Below are 24,682 nucleotides of genomic sequence, written 5' to 3' on the forward strand. Positions count from 1 at the left end.
CAGAAGTTTTACTCTACACTAGAGCTAAATCTATCAATGACATTATAGACCAGAATAATTCGAAAAATCAGTATTCACTAGAGATCTTTTCATGACTAAATTACCTCAGTTACTGTCAGGTTTTCAGTGACTGTAAACTAGTTGGAGGCACATTAACTGATGGTCTGATGTAAAAACTTTAAAAGAACCTAAAGCAAATTAAGTTATACTGGACAATCTTATACTGGACAATCTAACTGAGGCTTCTGCTGAACAGACACATACACAGGTTTGTGCAAAAATGGAAATCAGTGATGAAAACAAGTGGTCAAGCCAAAATATTAACAATTTATTTTACATACAGAAAAAAGAATTACACAGCAGGTAAAATGAATCTTAAGAACCATGAGGGGAAAACTGATTCATCAAGCTTTCTGAGGGAGAAAAAAAAATATGACAAAAACAAACTATGACAATCTTATAAATAAAGCAAGCAAATTAGACCCAAATCTAAATAAATAACCAAAAACTGAAAAGGGGAGAAAAAAAAAAAAAAAAAAAAGTTTGTCTGGTTCCTAAGTAGTGTTTATGCAAGCTATAGGGACCACACCAAAATAACTGAGTTTATCTTTACAACTATTTAACTACAGAACAGAAATTCTACTTTTTCCTGACAATTTATAGTCACAACAGAGACTCTGGTCTGTAAAAAGCTATACAAAATAGTAGTCTACAAATGCAGTTGATGTACAAAAAAACAAAATGCACCATTTTGAAATTACAGACAAAAATACACAATGCATTTTGTCCTGAGTTAATGTGAACGCAAAAAACTTATCAGAAAACAGTGCAAATATTTTTTTGCTTCACAGCAGTTTCTCCACTTTGCTCCATAGGATTAAAGGCCGATTTGCACTCCTGTCACTAGCTGTGAAGATAAATGCCGCTTGATATCCTTCAGCATGCCTTTTTGTTTGCACACTGCACTTCTGCAAATACATTTTCTTGTGTACAAGGGCTAGGTAGAATTTTTATTGAGTCAAACCATCCTGGAATGTTTATGAACATTCCACAAAAGCCACAGAACTACATAATTAGACAGCAGATTATGAACGGACTTTCAGTCTTGGCCAGTTGGTGCGTTTGTGTGGAAGACGGGGTTTTGTTTACATCCGTGGCCGTTTCTGTGGAGGGGTCATGCGGTCAGCCAGGCCGAGTCTCTGAAGCTCAGAATGGAAGAAGGCCTGGAGCCGCTGACCGGCTTTTGCTTCATTGGTGGTGCGTGGGTTGTACTCCAGACAGTTGGAAAACATGAGCTCCACATCCTCTATATACTCCGCTGTAAGATTAAAAACACAATTAGAAATTACAATCAGCAGTGACTTATGTTGTGCTTGGATATGATTATTAGTCTGGGGCTTATGTTGACACGCTATTTACTCAAGTAGATATTTCTGTTGTCAATATGTGTACATGCCCCAACACAAGAACATGGAACCTACCATGAAACAGGCAATTACGCTTTTATTTGGGTTTGAACAGGATTTGAGTATTTGAGTATTTTAAACAGGATTCATACAATTCACAGAAAAAGATTCTAATTTAAGTGGGTTTTGAACTAGGTGAATTTGACTCAATAGTTAAAAATATCAACTCTACCAAAATATTTAGATTTAAACCTTCCTTCCACAAAAAATAAGTTAACTTACCAACAGTTTGGTATTCACAGTTGTTGACCTTTTCCCTGATTGTGCTCAAGGCGATGGGTTTTTTGATTATGTCATAGTAATCGGGCACCTAAAAAAATAAATAGTAGTCATTAAATACATGAAAATAACGTCTCAGCGTAAAGCTGGGATAGCGAGATGTCATGCATAACAACTGCATAGATTATTTAAGAGTCCCGCTGGTCGTAAACCAACCAAGAATGGGGGTTTTATGACCCGGTTACAGAGGGATATAAGTGTAATCGGCTCACTACCTGAGTTCTGGACACCAGTTTCTTGAAGGGCCAGCTGTCCTCATGTCTGACCAGGTCCACAGTGAGCAGCTCACAGGCTGACAGCTCATGGACGCCTAGGTTTCTCCCTGAGCTTCGACGGTTGGAAGAAGTGGTGGTGGGAGCCAAGACGATCTTGGCTTTTGGGGAGACCTCTGCTGGAGAAACACCATCAAACCACAAAACATGAGTTGTGAACAAGTCTTAGATGAAACAACTCTTAAAAGGGTCCTATTATGCTTTTTTTACACGTTTAACTTTCTTTAGTGCAGTAGTTCCAAAACTTGGGGCCACGGCAAGGATAAGGCATAGTGTATAGTAAGCAGATTATGCAAAAGAAACCTCTTCAGGGTGATACAAGACCCCACTGTGAAATTATCCCACTTATTATGCAGCTTCTTGCCACATAAGTAAACAACTGAACACCAAATTTGACATTTTATTACCTCAAGATAACTCATTGTACCCGCTTGAGCAGTCTTATCAGTTGTAGCGGTTGTTGTCATGCAATAACAGATGACTAGATGACGCGATCAAAGAATCTGAATTGAATATTGCAGGGAGACGTGTAAAAACATAAATTAATGATACATGGTTCTGCATTAAGCATGGACAAGTTTGTGAAAGGGCTGTCAGTGCATAAATGTAAATGTAAAGCAGACAATGGATCTAATTTAAACGTCACAACTACCAAAACAACACGTCCAGACGTGAATGGTGTGAATGACAACAAAAGCAAATAGAACTCATTATAATCACGTACAAACGTTGCGTACAGTGAAGACAGCCTTAAGACAAGAAAATATGACGAGGCATATCTTGCCTTTGGATTCACCAGTACAACGGTGGATGATGAGAGACCTCAGTGTGTTGCATGCCTCAAAATATTAGATTCTGACCGTATGAACCAGAACAATTTAAGACACCACTTTAGTAGAGCTGCACGATTCTGGATAAATTGAGAATTACAATTTTTTGTTTCAAATAGAGATTACGATTCTGAACAGACTAGGGATGGCCCGATACCGATACTGGCATCGGGGATCGGGCCGATACTGTCCTCATATACTCGTACTCATAAAAATTTGCCGATACCACGCACCGATACCGCGTACATATTGCGAGCACATCCCTTTAAACAGACATCAGTGGAAAGTTTGTTCAGTCGGATGTCAATGGCAAAGAAAATAAAACGAGGCATGTAGATTATTATTAACGTTATTAACTGACGAGAGAGCGAGCGAGCGAGAGAGCGAGAGAGAGAGAGAGAGAGAGAGAGAGAGAGAACTTCTGTTGAATGCTCTTGATTGCTGATCGTTCACTCAGCACATGTTATTTGGATGAAAACTAAATCGTATGTGCAAGTAAAGTAAAACATGAACTGTTACCTGATTTAAGTATAATGAGTGGTTCCCTACAATATTTCAGGACGTGTGCAGGTCAAGAAGTTCCATGAATGCAAACATCCAAACCAGCGTCTCAGCGCGCGAATACTGAATTAAATTGTCTTTCACGTCTTGCGCTTGTACGGACGAATTCACACAAAATTATGTAAAAACGCCCGTCTTGGCGAGTATCCTATAGTAAACAAGTCGGTTAATTCTCAAATGAACGTAGCATGTTCAAATGCGGTCCGTGCGTTCGGTCTTAAAGGGGCAGCAGTTTGATAAACCTGCTTCTGTGTTTTAATGTTAATCAAACAAAGGACAAAGAAATACTCACTGCTCTTGACTAAATAGGCTACCCTTTTCAACTTTACAAAAATATCTATCTATATATTATTTATACAGTAATGAATATGCTTTTTTCACATTTGATTACTTTATTCAAATTTCTGTACCTGTTGGATCTACCTGAAAAACTCTAAAAACACTGTTTATTTCATTTGTAGCCTTTCTTTGTTCTATTGTATTTATTTGTCCTATTTGTAATTTGATTGTTTGTTCTTATTTTGTTACTGACTGCTTGTTTTAAATTCACATTAATTAGGCTGGTAGTTTTTGTTGTAGTATCAAAATTGGATTAAATAATTGGGATCGGTTACGGTATCGGTATCGGCGAGTATCAAAAATTAAAGTATCGGTCTCGGACTCGTTCTGAAAAAAGTGGTATCGGGACATCCCTAGAACAGACAACTAAACAAAATAGCATGCCATTTACTAGAAGTTCTGACAAAATGTTAACTGCTGCAGTCCATTTAAAAATGTTTAATTAATAATAAATAAATAAAAAACGGTTTGAATGTTTGATTTAATGACTCACTCATAAATACTTGTTTCATTACTGGATAAATCAGCGTTTTTGAATTAATCACTTAAACGTACAGTATGGCATTTTTCGCCACTAGGGGTCGCTAACCTATTTACAATAACAAAGGCGTAGATTGATGACGCAACATTTGCTAAGAATTATGGATCTTGTCGTCAACGTCAAGCCGACCGATCTAATAATGTTTATGGATGACTGAATACATTGATGTTTTTATCATGACTGTGATATGAAGCAGTTCGGGATTGCTAAGAGACTGCTATCAGCTCCACACGCGACGCGAGTCCCGCGGATATAAAAGGAATATGGACATTTCATTCTACCGAACTACACGCAGAATTACTACTCACAGGTCAGTTTATTAGACAAATTAAACTTGTGAGGTAACGCAGCGCTGTTTCACTTGGTCTAACATTAACACACTAGCACACTAAACTGCATTTGAATGTGTTGAAATGTAATGTTATGTGTTAGTCTGTCTGTATGAGACTAGCAGTAAACTAGATCAACATTAGAATAACATACAGATCATATTCTGACATTTTATCATTGTTGAACTATAAAACATTGATTAGTTTTATGTAAATGTGCTCACCTGTTTAATAAAGTACATGTAGGAGCGGTCGAAGTCTCGGACGTGGAGCTCTCGTTTATATACTGTCTATGGGAGCTCTAGACATCTCGAAAACACCGCGCTGATATTGATTCTCGTTTTAGTTATCTTTTTTATCCAAAGTCTGCTTGCCATGGTCCATAATGTTTGAACGAAACAACAACAGCGTGCAACTAGACATTGCGAACTACAAAGTCGTCCGTGTCAGTCGCTTTGGTTACTATCAGAGGGCTCTGGTTCATAGCTCTGGTTACCATGGCAGCACGAGCGGAAACCAGGGACAACGCGGATATGACGGCATTGGCGGCGACAAAACGGAAATAAAGAAACGGGACGTTTCTCGAATTAAATTACAAATTTCTCCTGGTTTGAAAGTTGTTGGAAACAGTCGGGATAATGTAAGTACACAACTAAAAAAAATATATAACATAGATATAGTGATTTTTGCTATTTTTAAAGCAAAAAAGTTACATATTGTGCCTTTAAATGAATGTTTCACTGACAAATACATTTTAAGTCACTTGTCGCCACCTACTGGTGTAACGATGTAATGATACAGTTATTTGAAGTGCCAAGTATTCTACTTTGATTACTACTGTAGACATCAGTGTTTATATCTAAACTATAAACTTTTATCCCAGTTCTACTGTGATCATTTGAATATTTGTAAGAGAAATAACCATACTCTGATGTTGAAAAGACGGTTTCATACCTATACATGATAACTACTTTCTCTGGCTCTGTGGCAGACCTGAAATTCGGTGCTGTTACCCAACGGTACCTTTTTTTTGTAATTTAGGCATGTTTACCTCAATAGCTGTAAAGAAACCATTTTCTTTCAAAGAAGTCATTTGTAGAATTGTTATTGACAATATGCCAGAGCTGCCTTGGTCGCTGTCTGTGATGCTTGAATATGAATAAAAACAACCATTTTAGTAATAAAAAAATAAAAAAATCATTTCTATGAAATGTTCTGTTTTCCACAAATTCTGTGATGTGAATCAAATGAAGACATAAAACATTAATTTAATTGATCTTTTATATGAAATTTAACTTTGTCAAACAACGCAGCACAACTGAGCTTTATACTGTTAAAATGACAACATAGAAGAAAAAGTGTGATTATTCCTAAATTTTTGATAATTTATTGTTATTATTAGTGTTATTAAATTGCGATATCTAAATTTCCGTGTGTTAATGATGTAAAGATATTTTTTCTTAAATGAAACTGTAAAATGCTGATGAACTTCAGTGACTCTCAGAGCGGCTCTGGAAATGCATTCATGTTTTCATATAGTGAGACTGCAGAGGCTGAAAAACTCGGCATGCTTCAGTGTATGTGGTAAATGAAACTGTGCAATGAATGTTGCGACTGTTGTCTCTCATTCACACAGAGACATGCAGATCACGCAGGATTCGTATTTAAATAGTCTTACTCTCGCGCCTAGTCACAATATTCCTCATTTAAATTATTCACGCCTAATGCATATGCAAAAAAAGGGGTGAGGACTGGTTAAGTTGCGTTAGTAGGGTGTTGAAACCTCACGGTTATGGTAGGTGAAGTCACATTTCCAAAACGTGCTCAAAGCAGTTGACAAATAACACCACACTGGCCCAGCCGACCAATAAGGGCACTCTTCAGAAAAAGGGGCTTCATAAGAGACAGGAACTAAACAGAGCGTTACTGACAGTATGGGAAGAACCGCAACAATGTAAGCGTGTAGGTGTCTAATTCAAAGGTCAAGTATGTAATTGTTTCAATGCTATTTTCTCTAAACCCAGCTTAATCCTTTTCTTTCATTCTGTATCCTAATTTGATGTGATGCATTAAAAAAAAAAAGTTTTCTTTTTGAGCGAAATCACTCACACTCCTTACCAGTAATGGGTCTCTTCCTGGAGTCTGTATTCTCTGCAGCAGGACTGGACTGGTTGCTGGATTTGGCTGTTGTGCCATTAGTGGCGAGCACCTCTAGACTAAGACGAGCACTGGAGCGGCTTCCTGCCCGGGGTGGGGGTTTGCCATTGGACGCCGAGATGGATTTCTTCCCTGAGTTTTTGGAGCCTCCTTTATTAGCAGATTGGCTCTGTTTGGGTGTGCTCTGCTGCGAGCGAGGCGTGGAATGACCCGATTCAGCTTGTTTTGATTTGGTGTTCAAACGACCTCCTTTATTGCTCTGGAGTGGAAGTTTGATGGCATCCTTTTTGGACACTCTGTTAAATAAATGAAAAAAAGAAAACAACTTGCATGACACTTCTGGTCTCTTTCTGCATAAATTTACTAAATCAAAAAAAATAAAAAATAAATACATTAAAAAAATAAAAAAATCCACTAACTCTTCCTCCTCTGACTCTTCCTCTGACTCTTCTTCTTCCTCTTCCGATTCTTCCTCCTCTTGTTCAGACTCCTCCTCGTCCTCCATTTCTTCTTCCGAGTCAATGGAGGAGCGCTGACGGGAATTTATTCTATGAGAGCGCTGTTTGGGGCGGCACTCAGGGCAGAACCAGTCTTCAGAAGGAACAGCCTGTAGAACAAAGAAATATCAAAACTTTATTCAGAACTCGTAAGTTTAAAAGATGTTCTACTTACACAAAATATAAAAAGATTTATAAATAGATTTCTGATATGTATCAAAATACTTGTATTTTGTTCTTGGCTGCATGTGTTTATGTATATACACACACACACACACACACACACACCTTATAACTATATGGCAAGTTAGAGTTTATGACAAAGAACTGTAAAAATGGTGTCGCCTAAATCAAACCTTCCAAAAACTATATTTCTCACCTTCAGTTTTGGCCGAACACAGAAGATGTGATAGCCTCTCTCACAGCCGTCACATAGAAGCATATTCTCAGCGTCTCCTTTCCTACGGCACACCTTACAGCGGGCATTGAGGATGGATTTGGCCCAGACAACGCTGCGCTCAAGTGTAGAGAGATGTAGGAAAACCTGTGACAGGCTGGAGCAAGCCAACAGACTCTCACGCCAGCGTTCTTGCACAGTCTTTACCTGCCGCCCACTTTCACTGCCATCTGTTGAGAGCACACAGATGAAAATGGGTTTAGTACGGATCATTTAAACCAATATGTGCTAAAATACACCAGGCATGAAAACTGGTCAGGGGTAAAAAAGGTGAGAAGGATATGGCAACAAAAAATCCAATCAACTTTATATATATAGCACATTTTAAAAAACAAGGTTACCAAAGTGCTGCACAAAGAATAAATATACAATATAATAACACACAAAACATATAAAATATGGGGACCATTTTAATGTGTGGAGGCAAGTATTTACACAAAACTTGAGATTATTTTTCTTTTTTGCCTGAACCAGAATCTCAAGGGCCTGTTTTCTCTGTTTAGCAGCATGTCTCAGCCTTGCCCTCTTCAGCTGCCTGTTTTTTGAGATCCTGAGCACTACTGGATCCTTTGCAGTGCATCACTCTCTCCTATCTCTCTGTGCAAAACACGGGGGGCCCTGGGCCTCGACCAAGACAAGGCGATGAGAGACGCCACCCACGTCATTAAACGATAACTGACTATATCAACACATGCAATATCGTTGACAAAAAAAAGACAAGACTGAAATTATAAAAAAAAAATTAAACTTTAACCAAAACCACTTATTTTTGTCGAATAAATGATAAGACAACACATTACAGACTGTTTTTACGAGCGTTCATGCTTACGGTCGCCAGATTTCAATAATTTAAACCCCAGTCAGAGCTTCTCTGTTAAAAGAGCACGTTTTCTACCCGTTCTCTTCAATAGTATCTGGCAACCATAGGTGCACGCGCACTTTCTAGATGATCTGGATGAAGCGCAGATGATCTGAAAACACAGACAAGTAAGCTGGAGTTCCGCGATCTTCATTTGAGGATCAAAATTCACTATTTTATGTTGTTTGTTTTCATTCACTATCCATTTTAAAAACCATCGGTTGATTAATCTGTTATCAGCCAGCGTGGGCCAACCTAGTTATTGTTATCAGTCAAATTCACTGTCGGTTGACCTCTACAATAAATCTTACCATCTTTCTCGCTGGACTGGTCGTCATCTTTCTTTTTGTCCTTTTTCTTGACCTTTTGGTCTTTCTTGGCATCCTCATCACCTGATTAAAAATAAAACATATTCAGAAATAAGAGCCTGTGGATTAATGAATTCAAATATATAACAAAAACATGATCCTAAAAACAAAGTAATGATCCATACAGGAACACACCCTTCAGAAAGCAATCATCTTCAGGAAAACACCCTTATTCAAATAAATATACCAAACCCTCAAAGTTTCAATGGATGCCAAAGCTAAATAGATCTTACCTAGTGGAGCTTTCAGGAACTTGCGCTCTATGCCCTGCTCTATCTGTGCCAGGGCCTGTGCCAAGTAGTGGACAATGTTACTGACAGGCTGTGGTGTGCTCACACTAGTGGACGTGACACTCTGACCCTCTGCCTTCAATTCATGCAGCCTAAACATAAGACACCATCAGTTGTCCCATTCGCAAACAGACTCTGCAGCAGCATCTGAACATAGAAGTAAAAATGCACAGATAACAGATATTACAGTAAAATAACCTGTCTTTGACTCTGACGTGATTCTCATCCAACTCCATCGGCTCCTCTTCTCCATTGATCAGCCCATTCTCTTTGGACTCCGGGTTTAGCAGTTCATAGTTCCCATTTTCCAGTGCGGCTCTCCATGAGTTTCTGTCCATCACCTTTGAGGTGAGGTGAAAAGAGGAGGAAAAAGACAGGTTGTCATTAACAAAGATCCAGATTAAACCACAGCAGGCTATAAGAACGAAAATATACTGTGGAGTCAACATACTTTAATTGCTCCCAGAGTTCCCTGATAGATGCGGTCCTCAATATCCAGTAGTAGATCTCTGAGACGGTTCTCCATGAAGCGCTCAGCAGGTACAGTGCTTTGTGGGTAAGACGGGCCAACTTTTGGTTTTACAGCAGTGACTTTGGTCTCTGACAGGGATTCATCTGCACAATAAATTACATATATAAATCACATAGTACAGTATGTTAATGCTATCTGCAACAAAGTCACAGGGCACCAAACTTTATTTAAAAAAATACAAATAAATCAGGGCTCCATGATAATGCTTTACATGTGTAAAATCTATTTAAATTATATTTAAAAACTAACCAATATATGTTTCACATACATATGTTTCTTTCTGAGAAAAGAAAGCACTATAACTATCACTATAACTTCTGAAAGTGAACAGCAGTGTTTTAGCATTAAATAAAAAGTAATGTCACAAATCTGACAATGTCATTTTAACATTAAATATGATTTATTTTTGTTATTTTGATTTATCTGTGTTATTAAAAATAAGAACAAAGAGGCAAATAGTGTAGGGATGCACGATATATCGGTTCCCATTGAACAGTTCATTCAATGTTCTCATTATTGAACCGATAAGAAAATTTGGCCGATATCTTAAAGCTGATATATAATGGATTATTTCCTCCAGCTCAGACATAGATGCCATTATGGTTTTGAATTGATTGAAATATGATTGGAATCACTTTGAAAAGGAAAGTACATTTAAAGGGGTTAGATCATCCAAAAATGAAAATTACCCCATGATTTTACTCACCCTCGAACCATCCTGAATTTTACCTAGCAGCCTATGAAGAAGTGAGCCAGCTCTCAGATTTCATCAAAAATATCTTAATTTGTGTTCCTATGATGAACGAAAGTCTTGCGGGGTTGGAACAACATGAGGCTGAGTAATTACTGACAGAATTTTCATTTTTGGGTGAACTAACCCTTTAAGGCCAACGATTCAATGATTAATTGATCGTTCATTTAAAAGACGATCGATCATGGGAATTTGTATAAAGTGACATTCCCTAATTCTGATATATCGTGCAGCCCTAAAACAATTAAATAAAACATTATTTAGCAACCTGGCTCCAAAATCCCACAGTACCTGAGTGACGGTAACGCTGAGCAGCGTTGCTATCCATCAGTTGAGTGATGCGCTGCTTCTCCTGCAGCAGAGTCTCTTTGAGGCTGCTCTCTCTGTGTCCACGAGGGTTCAGAGCCTCTATGAGCTGCTCCACCTCCTCAGGCATGCTGTAGAAGTACCACTGATTGGCCCGGTTAACTGGGGGTGAGGTGTTCTGCACCAGCACCAGCTCCTCAGTGGTGGCATCTGTCTTAACTGCGCTCTCAGCTGAGAAAAGCTCTTCCATTTTGGCTTCGGGAGTGGGGCGGGGCTCTAGCATGTCCTCTGTTAGGCCAAAGAAGTCATCCTCAACAAACAGTGCCCCGGCAGAAGGGAAAATCCAGTATCGGCGATAGAGGCGGTCTCGGCCGAGAGGTAGGATGTAGGTGCAGGCCATAGCCTTCTGAATGCGCTCCAGGAGTTCTTTCTCTTTGAGCTGCTGTTGCTGTAACTCCTCTGGACTCAGACTGTCTTTCGTTTCAACCTCACAAACTTGTTTCTGATTTGGGCTGCCATTTGTTTTCTTTACTGGAAAATTTAAAAGAATATAGGAATACTATTAATATATGCTACAGAATTAGCATATGAACAACCGTTATTCTTTAGGTTTTACATTTCACACATCAATTGAATGTTTCATACTTTTTTTTTTTAGCTCATTTGATCTAAAAGCCAAATCTTTTCTCTTTCAAGTAACTGATTATTGATCACAACAAGACCAAGAATGTGTCTTATGAAAGTAAACTGATGTGATACACTGCTCATCATTTTAAGAACAGGTACCTTTTTTAGATTTAGCTGGTTGCTCCTCCTCATCCTCTGTGTGTTGTTCAGCTTGACCTTCCTGACTCTCTGTGCTGGTGTCCATCTCTTCTCTACAACCAACAAACAGAAAGCTTAATCAAGCATGTGGACTGGAATATAAGCTGTGTCCCGAAACCCAGGAATTGAGAATTGAGAATGGATTATTGGTTCAGCTTACCCTGCCACAAGGCCTCCATTTTTTGCCTCCTCTTTGAGTTTTTCATGTTTTTCTTTCAATTTCTGCTCCTGTTCCCTCAGCTTCTCCTCCTTTCTTTTTCGAACCCTGGAATATGGAGACTATTAACAACTACTAACAACAATTAATTTATAAGCATAAAAATCTTTGGTGCTGATAGGTAGGTGCAGGTCTATGTAACGCTGTACCTCTCTGCAGCTTCCTCTCGCTCTCTACGATGCTGTTCAGCTTTAAGTTCTCGCAGTTCCTGTTTGGCAGATCTCTGCTCATCAGCATTGTCTTCTATAAAGTCTCTTGTGGAAACCAAAGTCAACAGCTTCCCACACAGAGAATGGAGGATCTTCAGTTTCTCTCCTGAACACACATTTGTAACAAAGTTATACACGTGCAAAATTGGAATATGGTGACTTACTTATTTTACATCATACTGGCTTCTTTTTATTTAATTTTATTTATTTAATTATTTTTTAGTTCAGGTAAATTTAGATTTTAAATTCTAGATCGATTGTTCTGAAAAAATAAAATAAAAATCAGAAACATCTAATTTTAATTTTTTCCGCAAACATCTACAGTTTGGAAATATTATTGTTTATTGAATAATATTGATTAAAGAAAAAAAGACACAAAGTCAAACACAAAGGATGAAAATGAAAAGAAATAAACACTCACCAGGCAGCAGGTCATAGACAGCAGTGCAGGATAGCTTTTTGAGCAGGAACTGGTTTGACAGACGCAGCTCCACACAGGGGTCATCTGTGGAGCCAAACCCACCCTGTTTCTGGTAGCGGAACTTTGCACTGGTTGAGCTGCAGTCTGCCCCCGAGGACAGGATGTGCAGCCTCAGAATCTCAGAGAGCGTACAGCTGTCCAGATCCAACTGCTTCAGACTACAGCCTGTGCAGACAAATGGAAGAAACATGGAGGTGCACTAGATGTTTCAATTTACAGCAATTATAAATTATAACTGTCAGTACAAACATATTTCATGGCACATTGTCTGACCTTGGTGCAGTTGTGGCCAGGCAGCAGCAAGAGATGCCACAGCGCTGATGGCAGACTGTGTGGGGTCAGCATCATCCTCCAGAGCTTCACTCAGATCTGAGAATGAGAAAACAGTCAAAAACACCTGGCTTACTATGGTACTGAAGGTAACTAACATAACACCTGAACTTTCCAGTAGTCGTAAACCAATATCAGTGAACTAATTAGCTGCAATTTGGCACTTAAAGTGCTAACACTGGACTAACCGAATGCTGTAACCAGTGTAATTTGAGTGCACATTTTCCCCCAAATATTGAGTATAGACTGAGATTTAATTTCGACCTTGAAATCAGTGAAGTATATCTGTCTGTTAGACTTCATATGATAAAATAATTTTTTCACAATTCTGAACAAGACGCTTGTGTAGTCGCCATTATAAATTAGTTGTTACCTCTGCCACTCTGACCTTTTGTGTCCGTTTCCGCCACTTGGTCTTTAGCCACTTCCTCCTGTTCCTCTGCCAGAGCCTGGAATATGGCCGAAAGAAAGAAGAAGAGCAATTCACAGAGCGGACCCTCAGGATCACAGCCCACTACGGCCTCCTCCAGAACCTCTGTAAACAGCAACAACCCTCATGAGGAACATTCAAAAATTATTTTGCTCTGACTTAAAAAAAACAAACATTGTAAATTAAAAGAAAATTTGTAAGCTAGAATATTTTTAGGGCACTCGGGCTAGATTTATCAGTGAACAAGAAAGACATAATATTCAAACAATTTCCCATGGTGTATTGTGTTAATGAGCAGCCAGTAAGTATATCTTACCAAGTGTTACACCATCAGGGAACTCATCATTTAGATCAAACAGATCTCCAAATGCATGCAGAAACTCAAGAACCATCAGAGCATCTCCAAAAAGCTCTGGAGGAAGACGTGTCTTTACTGGAAGTGGTTTTGGCAGCTCCTGAAGACAGGCAAATTTAAAAACAGTGTTTAGTCTGCTGTATATGTATGTGCCAACACAGAGTTCTCAGAAAGAATGCTTACCTTTAGATCATCACACTCCATGTCCTCTCGAGGTTTGTTCCATAACTTCAGTCGTTCTGCATATTTTTTCTTTTCCTCCTTTAGCTTCTCTCGTTCCTGAAGCACATCACAAAGAGATGATGGAATCAGATTTAGTAAACAACTTATAAAAGTAGAACAGATGCAATAATTAATAGCATATAACAAAAGATAAGCATTTAAAAGAATAATATTTAGACAATGTATGTAGGACCAAAAAGCAGGACTGGCGATGAGATATGCACTGAGAGAGAAAAAAAAAAGTTCTTCCAACTCACCCTCTCTTTCTCGATCTTCAATCGTTCCTTCACCTCTTTCCGCTTCTGTTTCTCCTCTTCTAGTATCCTCTTCATCTCCTCTCTCTTTTTTTCCTTGTCCTCTTTTTCTTTCTTTTTGGCCCCTATTAGATCTTCTCTTTCTTTCTTGAATTTTTCTTGATAATGCAAGCCATGTAAAGAAACAGCGAATTTCAGGGCTCGAAATTAACTTTTTTACCTTGTAGCACTATATATATACACATGTATGTATGTGTGTGTGTATGCATGTATATAATCCCTGGTGTTACAGTGTTCAGCAGCACACCGATTACATCACTTGTCCATCACTCCACCGTCATTTAGATTTTTTATAGTGATAAAAATAATTTAGTTCAGTTAGAGAACAGATACTAAAATTAAAAACTGAACGTGTCTGCTCAATTCAGAGTGAGCCAAATAAGAGTCGCAGCCCAGATCAGCAGGAGAAGATTTCAGATTTAATTGATCACGTGACAAGAGTAGGGCGAGCTGACAGTAGCCGACTGACAAAGACGATGGCGGAAGATTTGGCTTCAAAGCCAAATGTAAAAGCACCTATATATGGCAATACTTTGGATTTAAACCCAGTGCTAATAGGGAACCTGCAAACACTGAGGCAATCTGTAAAGGCCCTATTCCAACTGGCACACTTAACATGCACTTTAGGTCTTGTGGACTTAAAAGTGATAAACTAATAAAACCCATTTCCAGCCTTTGCTTGGGCTGAACAGATTTAATGTCTTGCGTGTGTTCGGGAAGTTGCAGTGATTGAAACAATTTAAGTTGGATTGGAAGGGAGTAAAGCCTGTGTTTAGGCTATTAAGGAAAAGTAATTTTGCCAAAGAAGAACCTTTACTTTAAATAAATGTTGATTTTAAAGACAACACTGAGAATTAGAATAATTGTAATGCGACGGTCGGGTGCAGATATCTAAATGGGAGAAAATCATAGGGTTCGGGTGGATGATTTGGAGGTTGACTTTAGAGCTGATCCATGCATCTCTAGTGTGGATTCAGAGGCAAACGCAGTGTTACCAGCAACCTCAGTCCCACAGGCTTTACAGTGAATGCAGTGCATTGGGCCATTTTCATAGCAGAGCCACTCAAATTATTTGATCACCATCACCAACCTCAGGAGTTACATTATCTGTAACTTTAGGCGGCGTACAAAATAAATCTGTGTTCTTTTCATCTTCTCTCTTCAGCTCTTTACATTTTGTGCACTAGTTAGCTCGGTCATGTGACAACGGAGCGCTGTGAAAGCGATTTACAGCTAATATTAACCAACCTAAAATCAAAAAAAAAAAAACTTTAAAAACCATTAAAGTTAAGAACGTAAAGATGAATTGTAATAGGTTATGTGATAGAACGGTGGGCCGGTCACTGTTATCAGCTCACAGCAGGCACATACTGTGCAGTAGTAATTAGCAAACGTTTTGTAGGGAAATGAAAACGATTACATCAATTATTTGCACTCACACAAATGCTCCCAAAAATATTTTGAGGTCGCACACATTCAATTTCAGGAACATATGCAATAAAATTGTTGCAACTTCGAGCCTTGGAATTGAAGTCGTTTACCCCATGACTACTAGATACATTTTCATGTGTAACATGTATTTTGCATTTTAAACTTACCCATGGCCATCATTTGCTCTTTCTGCTGCATCAATTTTAACCTCTCCTCAACATAATTCATCTAAAATTGGAAAACAAATACTCTTCAGAGAAACACTATTTAAAACTGCATATGTCCAAAACTTCACACCAGACAGTTTTTTTAATGACGTCATGCTTGTAATAGCCTGAATCAAGATGGCCTAGGCAAAATTCTAATTGTAAACAAACATGTAAGCAGACAATAAGACAAACCTCTGTTGGAGAGGCATCATTTGGACGGCGACCTCTTCCCTTCCCTGGTGGACTGAAGGCAAACACTGGGGGCTCATCCGGGAAGAAGTGGGAGAAATCTTGTTCAGCTAACTTATATTTTACAACTGTAGATGGCTGGAAAGAACAACAGCAACCAGAGAGAGAGAGAGAGAGAGAAAAACAAAAAACATTAAAATTGAAATAATTAAATCAGGCAAGCTGGACAACTGCAGTCCAAAAAAATTACTACATTTTGATTTTACCTTCAGTCTGACGGTCCCGTTAATTAGTTCACAGTGCTGTTTAAGAAGAAGCTTCAATCTGTCTCGACTAAAAATGTTCTTCTTACGACTATAGGATGGAACAACAAGAAAAAAAAAAATGAAAGTCATTTTTTGAACGACTTTACCATCTGAGTAACAAGCAAGAGAAACAAAGAGTTTATTCATGAATCTATCTCTAGTGTAACTCACTTAATCTGAGCAGCTTTTGTAACTAATGGTTCACAACCCTCTGGGCTGACAGGTTGAACTCTGTATTTAAATGAAGATGGACTGGTGGGTTTCTTCTTCTTGCTTTAGACAACAAAGCATAAAACACAATTTATTTAAAAATTAATTCAAGGATACACATATGAAGCATTTAATAGAAAGGCAGTTCTGAACACTGACCCACTAGATGGTGTTTTGGGAGAAGTGACTGTGGGCTCTTCATCACTGTCACTGATCACAATTGAATCACCCTCTATGCGATGTTTGACATGGCCGTTGGCTGTGCCATTGGAATGGGGAGGAGTAACTTCTAATATTCTGCAGGGTTGCCTGCTGAACATGGAAACATTAAAATAAATTAAACAAATCTGCATGTAAATGTTAAGTCCAAAAGAAGTGTGAACCAAGTGATCTGAAAAAGAAGAACTAGAATGGAAATGGGACAAAATGTTAGCCTTAGCCTGAGAACCAGAATTCTACCTCAAAATACTACAAAAAGTAGGTAGAGATAAAGTTAATAACCTTTAAAGAGTGGTTCATAAAGAAATTGTGAAAAATGTGAGGCTTCATCACTCCCAAAATAGCCATTTATATATTTTATTCTTTCTTACTATGTGAAAACAGCTGTAAACTATAATTATCCTAAATGTAGAGAACACATCACTACTTGCAAAGCTATATAGCAATTTCTTCAAGACCAGCCACTTTCAATCTAGAATAGATAAACTCCACCAACCACCAATACAGGATTGGGTGTGATCTATTTGACTGACTGAGACAGCAAGACTCAGCCAGACACAGACAGCAGTCTTCCTACTTATCTTCCAAAAAAGAAAAAAAATCCCCCTCCACCCCCTGTCTACCATTGGGGCTCAATTCTGCCTCACGTCTGGTTGTCTCTGCTAGCTCTGAGGATGTCTGGGGCAACTCCTTGCACCAGTTCATCCAATCGGAAGGATTCTCTTAGCTCCACCCATTCACTTTATGTCATCTCCAAATAGCAAGGTCAGCTCGTGATGGCTGACTCTGATCCTTTCCTAAAGGACAGAGGTCTGATACACTTTCCTTTAACAAGCAAGTTTCCATTCAGGATCAGGCTTACAGCGCAGTCTTTGTTATTATCTCTGGACTGATAATTGTTCAGGGTTGGCGTTTTTCTTTTCTAAGACTTGATAATGTACTGCATACAGAGCTGGCAAAGACATATAGAGCTCCAAATACGCTTTGTCCAGAGGAGGCAGGCGAGGGCGTAGACACACTGACATCTGGGTGTTTCTCTTCTGTTAAGCCATGGTCTGTTCTAAACAGTACTTTATACAGGGCTATTGTTCATCACCATTCACATACTTTCTTTTCAACACAATTGTGGCTCATCTGCATAATGGTTGTTTTCTTCCAGTAAAAACAAAACATTGAAGTCAACTGTTGTCATTAAATTATTTAGCAATTCAAAAGACAGATTTAACCATTATCAAAATGAGTAAATGCACTAGAGAGGGGGATCTCCATGCACCTCAGAATTCTATTTTATTACGATTCAGAAGGCTCCGATGTGATAAAACGATTATTTGATGCATTGCATCTTTTTTTCTATACAAGATTTATTTTTTCTCACTGTGGGTGGGAATCTTTAGGCACCCACAATCCGATTCGATGCGACCATTCAATCCCAAAACGATTCTTCAGCTACGTTTTTATTTTCTTAATAAAATGAAATAATAAAAGAAGTAAAAGAAACTTTTGTTTTCCGACTTTAAATCTTTATTTATTACATTTTTTAATTACTTGTGTAATTATAAAGTACTTTATAAAATAATTACAAATTAGCCTATAAATTGCATTAAAACAATTGTATGTTATGCATACAAGCAAAGAGTAAATAATAAAGAGGAACAAAGAAACATTACAACCAATAAACAAAGAGTGTTTTCTAGTAGTGGTAAATGATGCCTTTGTAGAGCGTTTCTAGGGGAAAACGCTGAAATAACAGCAGGCGAGTCTGCACATTGTAAGTAGTGCTGCAACAACTAGGCCTAATCAATAAAATCGATTATTATCAATAACGACAATAATCGACAACGAATTTGATAATCAATTAGTCGTGTCTGAGCGCTGTGAATCGTTGAAGATTTGTGATGCATCGCAGTATCTATTTTTTTTAGAACAGTTCTTACACTAAAATCAGATTCAGTGACTGAATCTTTAGTACCACACAAAAAACATCCGCGGCCTAGGGCTGGGCGATATGGCAAAAAAATTAAATCTTGATTTTTTTCAGAACGATCGACCAGTTCACATTTTTTTTATTTTTAATGTTTAACTAGTCAACTTAAAAATGTAACTACAATATGATTGAAGTAACATTCTCTTTATTAACCATCTGGTTAAAAAAAAAGTTATAAGTGCACCACACCTGTAGCGATCAACATGGTGTAAATGTAAAACTAATGACTTGCTATTTGTTAAATATTTTTGCATATGTGACCCTTTTGGGTCACAAATAATTGTTGTAATCGTTTTCATTTCTCTACAAAGCCTTTGCAAATTACTGCCCAGTATGTGCTTGCTGTGAGCTGACACATACCTTTGCAGAAAAAATGCATGAAATATGAAGGCAAATATTGTACAAACTTATCTTAAACATATCCTATACACTCAGAAATAATAATCTATTAATTATATACAGTGAGGAAAATAAGTATTTGAACACCCTGCTATTTTGCAAGTTCTCCCACTTAGAAATCATGGAGGGGTCTGAAATTGTCATCGTAGGTGCATGTCCACTGTGAGAGACATAATCTAAAAAAAAAAAATCCAGAAATCACAATATATGATTTTTTAACTATTTATTTGTATGATACAGCTGCAAATAAGTATTTGAACACCTGAGAAAATCAATGTTAATATTTGGTACAGTAGCCTTTGTTTGCAATTAGAGGTCACACACTGCAGGAGGGATTTTGGCCCACTCCTCCACACAGATCTTCTCTAGATCAGTCAGGTTTCTGGGCTGTTGCTGAGAAACACGGAGTTTGAGCTCCCTCCAAAGATTCTCTATTGGGTTTAGGTCTGGAGACTGGCTAGGCCACGCCAGAAACTTGATATGCTTCTTACAGAGCCACTCCTTGGTTATCCTGGCTGTGTGCTTCGGGTCATTGTCATGTTGGAAGACCCAGCCTCGACCCATCTTCAATGCTCTAACTGAGGGAAGGAGGTTGTTCCCCAAAATCTCGCAATACATGGCCCCGGTCATCCTCTCCTTAAAGGGGCATTTCACCCATTTGAACATTGTTTTTTATTTAAAGTGGGTCATATATGTAGTCGAAATGTAAAATAATTTTTGAATTTGGTGCCTTCGTGACCGAGAAAAGACAAAAAATAACTTCAGGATGCATTTGTATGAAAGACAACAACTCCCACAATGCACCACATTGCACAGCTCCGCAAGCCACTCCCACTAATCCAGAAAGCGCATATCTGCCTATAAGAGAAATCACTCTTCCGTCTACAAGGCTAGCTACCACCAGAGCTTAAAATTCATTTCACATTCACACAAAATGTCTAGTTAGTTGGCGAACTCATTAGTGCATTACTCCTCGTTTGTATTTCTTTCGAAAAGGTGAATTATTGCATGGTACCTGGATGTTCAGTCAGAACATATGCGGTGCGAAACTAGGATAGTTCTCAACACAAACGTCCGTGTCCTCGTCTGATTCAGAGATTTCGTCCAGGAGAAATTGTCATCGTTGAAATTCTTTGCCGCAGACAGACTCTATATCTGTGTTCGTAGCGGTTCGTAGTTGCATAGTGAGTCACCGGCGCCACCAGTCCGCCCTAACTCGAGCCAGTCCGGGCTCCTCGTCCGCGGCAGGCAGGTCTTCTGCCTCGGCTGCTCTTCGCTATAATGCGGCTTGTAAAGGTAGCCACAAACACCTGATTCAAGCATCAGACTTCCGAAATCCTCTTCCTTTATATCATATTGAGCACTCTCCTCCGCTATTGTCATAACTTTACATCTGTCTCCACAGCGCCTGTTAGCTTAGCTTCAAACAAGATGGAGGATATTGCTTTCAGTTTCAGAGAGTAAAGTCCCACCCACTGATCTGTAATAGGCCTGTAGCGTGAGCGGTTCCCGCCCCCTGGAATAATGAGGAGCTAGTGTTTGTAGTCTCTACACTTTTCAATGAAATGTGACTTCCTGCTTATTATGACGCAAAATGATGATTTTTACGTCATAATAAGCAGGAAGTAAAACACTTAAATCCTTATTTCTCCCATCTCAGGGAAAAATTAATGAAAAATCCACGTTTATTATAATATATGACTGGGTTTCTAACAATAGAAAGCTTAATGCAAATGGGTGAAGTGTCCCTTTAATACAGTGCAGTCGCCCTGTCCCATGTGCAGAAAAACACCCCCAAAGCATGATGCTACCACCCCCATGCTTCACAGTAGGGATGGTGTTCTTGGGATGGTACTCATCATTCTTCTTCCTCCAAACACGTTTAGTGGAATTATGACCAAAAAGTTCTATTTTGGTCTCATCTGACCACATGACTTTCTCCCATGACTCCTCTGGATCATCCAAATGGTCATTGGCAAACTTAAGACGGGCCTTGACATGTGCTGGTTTAAGCAGGGGAACCTTCCGTGCCATGCATGATTTCAAACCATGACGTCTTAGTGTATTACCAACAGTAACCTTGGAAACGGTGGTCCCAGCTCTTTTCAGGTCATTGACCAGCTCCTCCCGTGTAGTTCTGGGCTGATTTCTCACCTTTCTTAGGATCATTGAGACCCCACGAGGTGAGATCTTGCATGGAGCCCCAGTCCGAGGGAGATTGACAGTCATGTTTAGCTTCTTCCATTTTCTAATGATTGCTCCAACAGTGGACCTTTTTTCACCAAGCTGCTTGGCAATTTCCCCGTAGCCCTTTCCAGCCTTGTGGAGGTGTACAATTTTGTCTCCAGTGTCTTTGGACAGCTCTTTGGTCTTGGCCATGTTAGTAGTTGGATTCTTACTGATTGTATGGGGTGGACAGGTGTCTTTATGCAGCTAACGACCTCAAACAGGTGCATCTAATTTAGGATAATAAATGGAGTGGAGGTGGACATTTTAAAGGCAGACTAACAGGTCTTTGAGGGTCAGAATTCTAGCTGATAGACAGGTGTTCAAATACTTATTTGCAGCTGTATCATACAAATAAATAGTTAAAAAATCATATATTGTGATTTCTGGATTTTTTTTTTTAGATTATGTCTCTCACAGTGGACAATTTCAGACCCCTCCATGATTTCCAAGTGGGAGAACTTGCAAAATAGCAGGGTGTTCAAATACTTATTTTCCTCACTGTATATATAAATATTAAAAATAATATATATATTTTTTTTTTAAAGCTAAATATTTCTTAGCCAAAAAGTAATAGCACTAAATAATACCAGTAATAGGCTATTTTTAATTCTAATTTTTAAAATCAGAAAATAACAGCACCTTTCAGTCTGTCACCATCATGCAAACATGAAATATCAAACATAAAGTAGTTCTTTACAGGTTTTTGCATTCCATTACGCTATTTTTCCTATTGTTTTTATGTTTGGCGGACGTGTTTGGCTGTGATTCATGTTGATGAGTTATGAGTAACAACATCTCACCTGGTACCAGAGCGACTGACAACATCCACTATCTCTCCGGGAAAGAAGCGGTCTTTGACATAGGCGTACACATCATCACATATCTCATGCAGGCGTGAGCGGTGCGTAAGTGCTGTCAGGTGCAGGAGGGGGATGACCAGGGCATTGGAAAAGTTCTGAAGATTGAGTCTGGCTTTCCTCTCGCTGTCCAGAGCCTCCTGGTAGGTCAGGCCAGCCTTCCCCGTCACCGCACAGCTCCACACCAGGCTGTTACACAGAATGGTCCTCTCAAAGAATTCACTGTAAAAACAAAATCACAATGTGTAATGCTGTTATTAACTAACCTAACACCTTTACCGTTTACAGAGATGAACATATTGCTCACAACTGACTAATCAACTTAAAAGTTCATGTTTTGGGGAAAACAAAAAAACAAGAGTGGAGAAATTTACCCAAAATACATCTACTAAAAAATGTTTATATAAAAAGTTATTCATGATTAAACCTGTCATTAGTAATGACAGCAAATAGATTGTTCTGTTGTCATCAAAATGTTAACACACTAAAATTAAACAACTTCCCATATCAGTCTTATGACATGTAGAATCAAGTCAATAGCGAAACCCCCCAAAAATCAAGCTTTCTGAATAACACTGCAACGGTGCAAAACTATTTAATCTCTCCTGATCTCATCTAAAATTCACATAATAAATTTTATTCACTTCAAAGTTTTATTATTACTTGAAATGTGCAACAATGCAAATCTTTTGATTTATTTTTAAACAGTTAGAAGTCAAAACTTATTGATGGTTATTTATAGTAGTAAAAGCTCTAACACACTATTGTTATCCCATTCAAACTCAGGTGAGAAATGTGTATCTTAACAATAAGACAGAAACCCGAAAAAAAAACATGAATATACCATTTATATTTCAAAATAACTCTGCACAAATAACAATATAACTAATAATTAACAAATAAATAAAGTGATAAAAATCATTGGACAGTTGGTCTTAAAAAGCAATATCTGCCAATATCTTGCCTTAGGATTTATCTCCAAGTAGTAAACTAATAGCCATAACTCAGTAAACAGACCTAATGATAGTTGATTGTAAATGATAATCTGCATCCTACCTCCTAAATAAACCTCACATGAAAACTGATCAAGACGAATGACAACTTTCCAAGAGCTGTTGACAGATGACATACTGCCTGCTTCAAGATCAAAACTAAAGACAACCATCTAGACCAGTCCAATTAGTTGGTCTTCTTAATATTTCCCATTCCAGCCTCATATGACAAGCAAGTTAATTCCCCAAGGCCTGATAACAAGTGGCATCAACATAATAATGGGAAAAGCAGTAAAACTCCTGCATCTAATGGCCAAATACACCAACAATAGCAGCGACCACGTTTCAAGCAACAACATCCTGTGTGTGGATGAGACCTGTCCCATCCCCGCTAACAACCCCAAAAACACCCGACCAGGGGTTTTCCTGTGGACATCCCACCCGCGATATGACACTATGTAAGCCTTTAAAACAAATCGAGCAATAGGTTTAAGAATTATTTCCCTTAGTCTGGTCTATATATCGTGGTTTAGTTGGCTAAACTAAGCTAACTAACTAGCAACCAACTCTGTTAGCGAAGGCCTCCAACTGACACCTGCCGGGTGTATGAAGGGGGAAAAACTGAACTCTTGATAAATACAAGGTTATTTCACACCAGGGGTGGTGGGTTATAGGTAAAGCTGGTTTAAAATAGCAAACTAAGATGGTATGTAGGTTGGTAGTTATTTTAATTATGAAAAACAAAACTTTAAAGCGGGCTGTCACTACTGTTGTTAGTTTCTGGAGCTTCTTCTGTTGTTGGCTGGCATCAAAGGGGAAGTTGAAATGTACAAGCAGGAAAATAATAAAAATCTCTTACTCGTAGGTCCTGAAGATTTCGTGTGTGAATTTACAGAGGAAGACTTCTTCATCGGGTCTGATATCAGCGGGCGGTTTCTGCCTCACGAACGGCTTTTTGTGGAGAAGCGGCATCTTTTCTTTCTCTTTCTCGGACACTTTCAAAAACAACACACACACACAAAGACAATCAGAAAGTGAGATGTTGTCAAATTAACGAGAATCCATTAAAAGTCAGACTGTGAAAATTGTCTAAACCGGTTAAAATAAAACCGTTAGGATTTCAAATGTAAAAAAAACCCCGATATATTCTTCAGTCTTTGTTAATGACACGCGCTTCCCGGGTGACGTTCAAAATCCAGCCCACATGTTTAGCCGTTTTATTCAACCCGAATATAAAACCCACGCTTGGTTACTATATATCAAACGAGTCTGATACATAGACGACTAAAGATGATATTTACCAAATCTATGATATAAAAAGGATAATCGGCTCCGGAAGGGAAAGAAAAACACAAGAGTATCAGAGTATGTCCCACTTCTCCGAGCGGGGGATATTAAGCGTGTTGACGACAAGTTTTGATCCGCTCTAGTTCACTTACCC

General features: G+C 38.6%; 1 protein-coding gene across 8 annotated transcripts; it reads right to left on the reverse strand.

Annotated features, from left to right (window-relative positions):
• Positions 1-307: 307 nt before the first annotated feature.
• baz1a (bromodomain adjacent to zinc finger domain, 1A) lies at positions 308-24,682 on the reverse strand. Of its 8 annotated transcripts, none has more exons than XM_084097797.1 (28): positions 24,543-24,682; positions 24,101-24,236; positions 22,193-22,471; positions 16,721-16,873; positions 16,523-16,624; positions 16,313-16,400; positions 16,050-16,184; positions 15,816-15,876; positions 14,161-14,315; positions 13,865-13,960; positions 13,643-13,781; positions 13,285-13,431; positions 12,840-12,935; positions 12,507-12,731; positions 12,026-12,191; positions 11,820-11,924; positions 11,621-11,712; positions 10,820-11,365; positions 9,697-9,860; positions 9,444-9,586; positions 9,189-9,337; positions 8,899-8,979; positions 7,651-7,898; positions 7,194-7,381; positions 6,736-7,070; positions 1,961-2,133; positions 1,689-1,776; positions 308-1,318 (listed from the first exon to the last, which is right to left on the reverse strand). In XM_084097797.1, exons 2-28 carry the CDS (start codon positions 24,211-24,213, stop codon positions 1,146-1,148), a joined length of 4,440 nt encoding a protein of 1,479 aa, XP_083953923.1. In that variant the 5' UTR covers positions 24,214-24,236; positions 24,543-24,682; the 3' UTR covers positions 308-1,145. The 8 variants fall into 8 exon arrangements, with proteins under 8 accessions (XP_083953923.1, XP_083953922.1, XP_083953920.1 ...); XM_084097796.1 differs by having other exon boundaries at positions 1,961-2,136; XM_084097794.1 differs by having other exon boundaries at positions 13,270-13,431.

This window comes from Abramis brama (assembly GCF_963993115.1).
Source record: "Abramis brama genome assembly, chromosome: 21".
Taxonomy (NCBI): Eukaryota; Metazoa; Chordata; class Actinopteri; order Cypriniformes; family Leuciscidae; genus Abramis; species Abramis brama.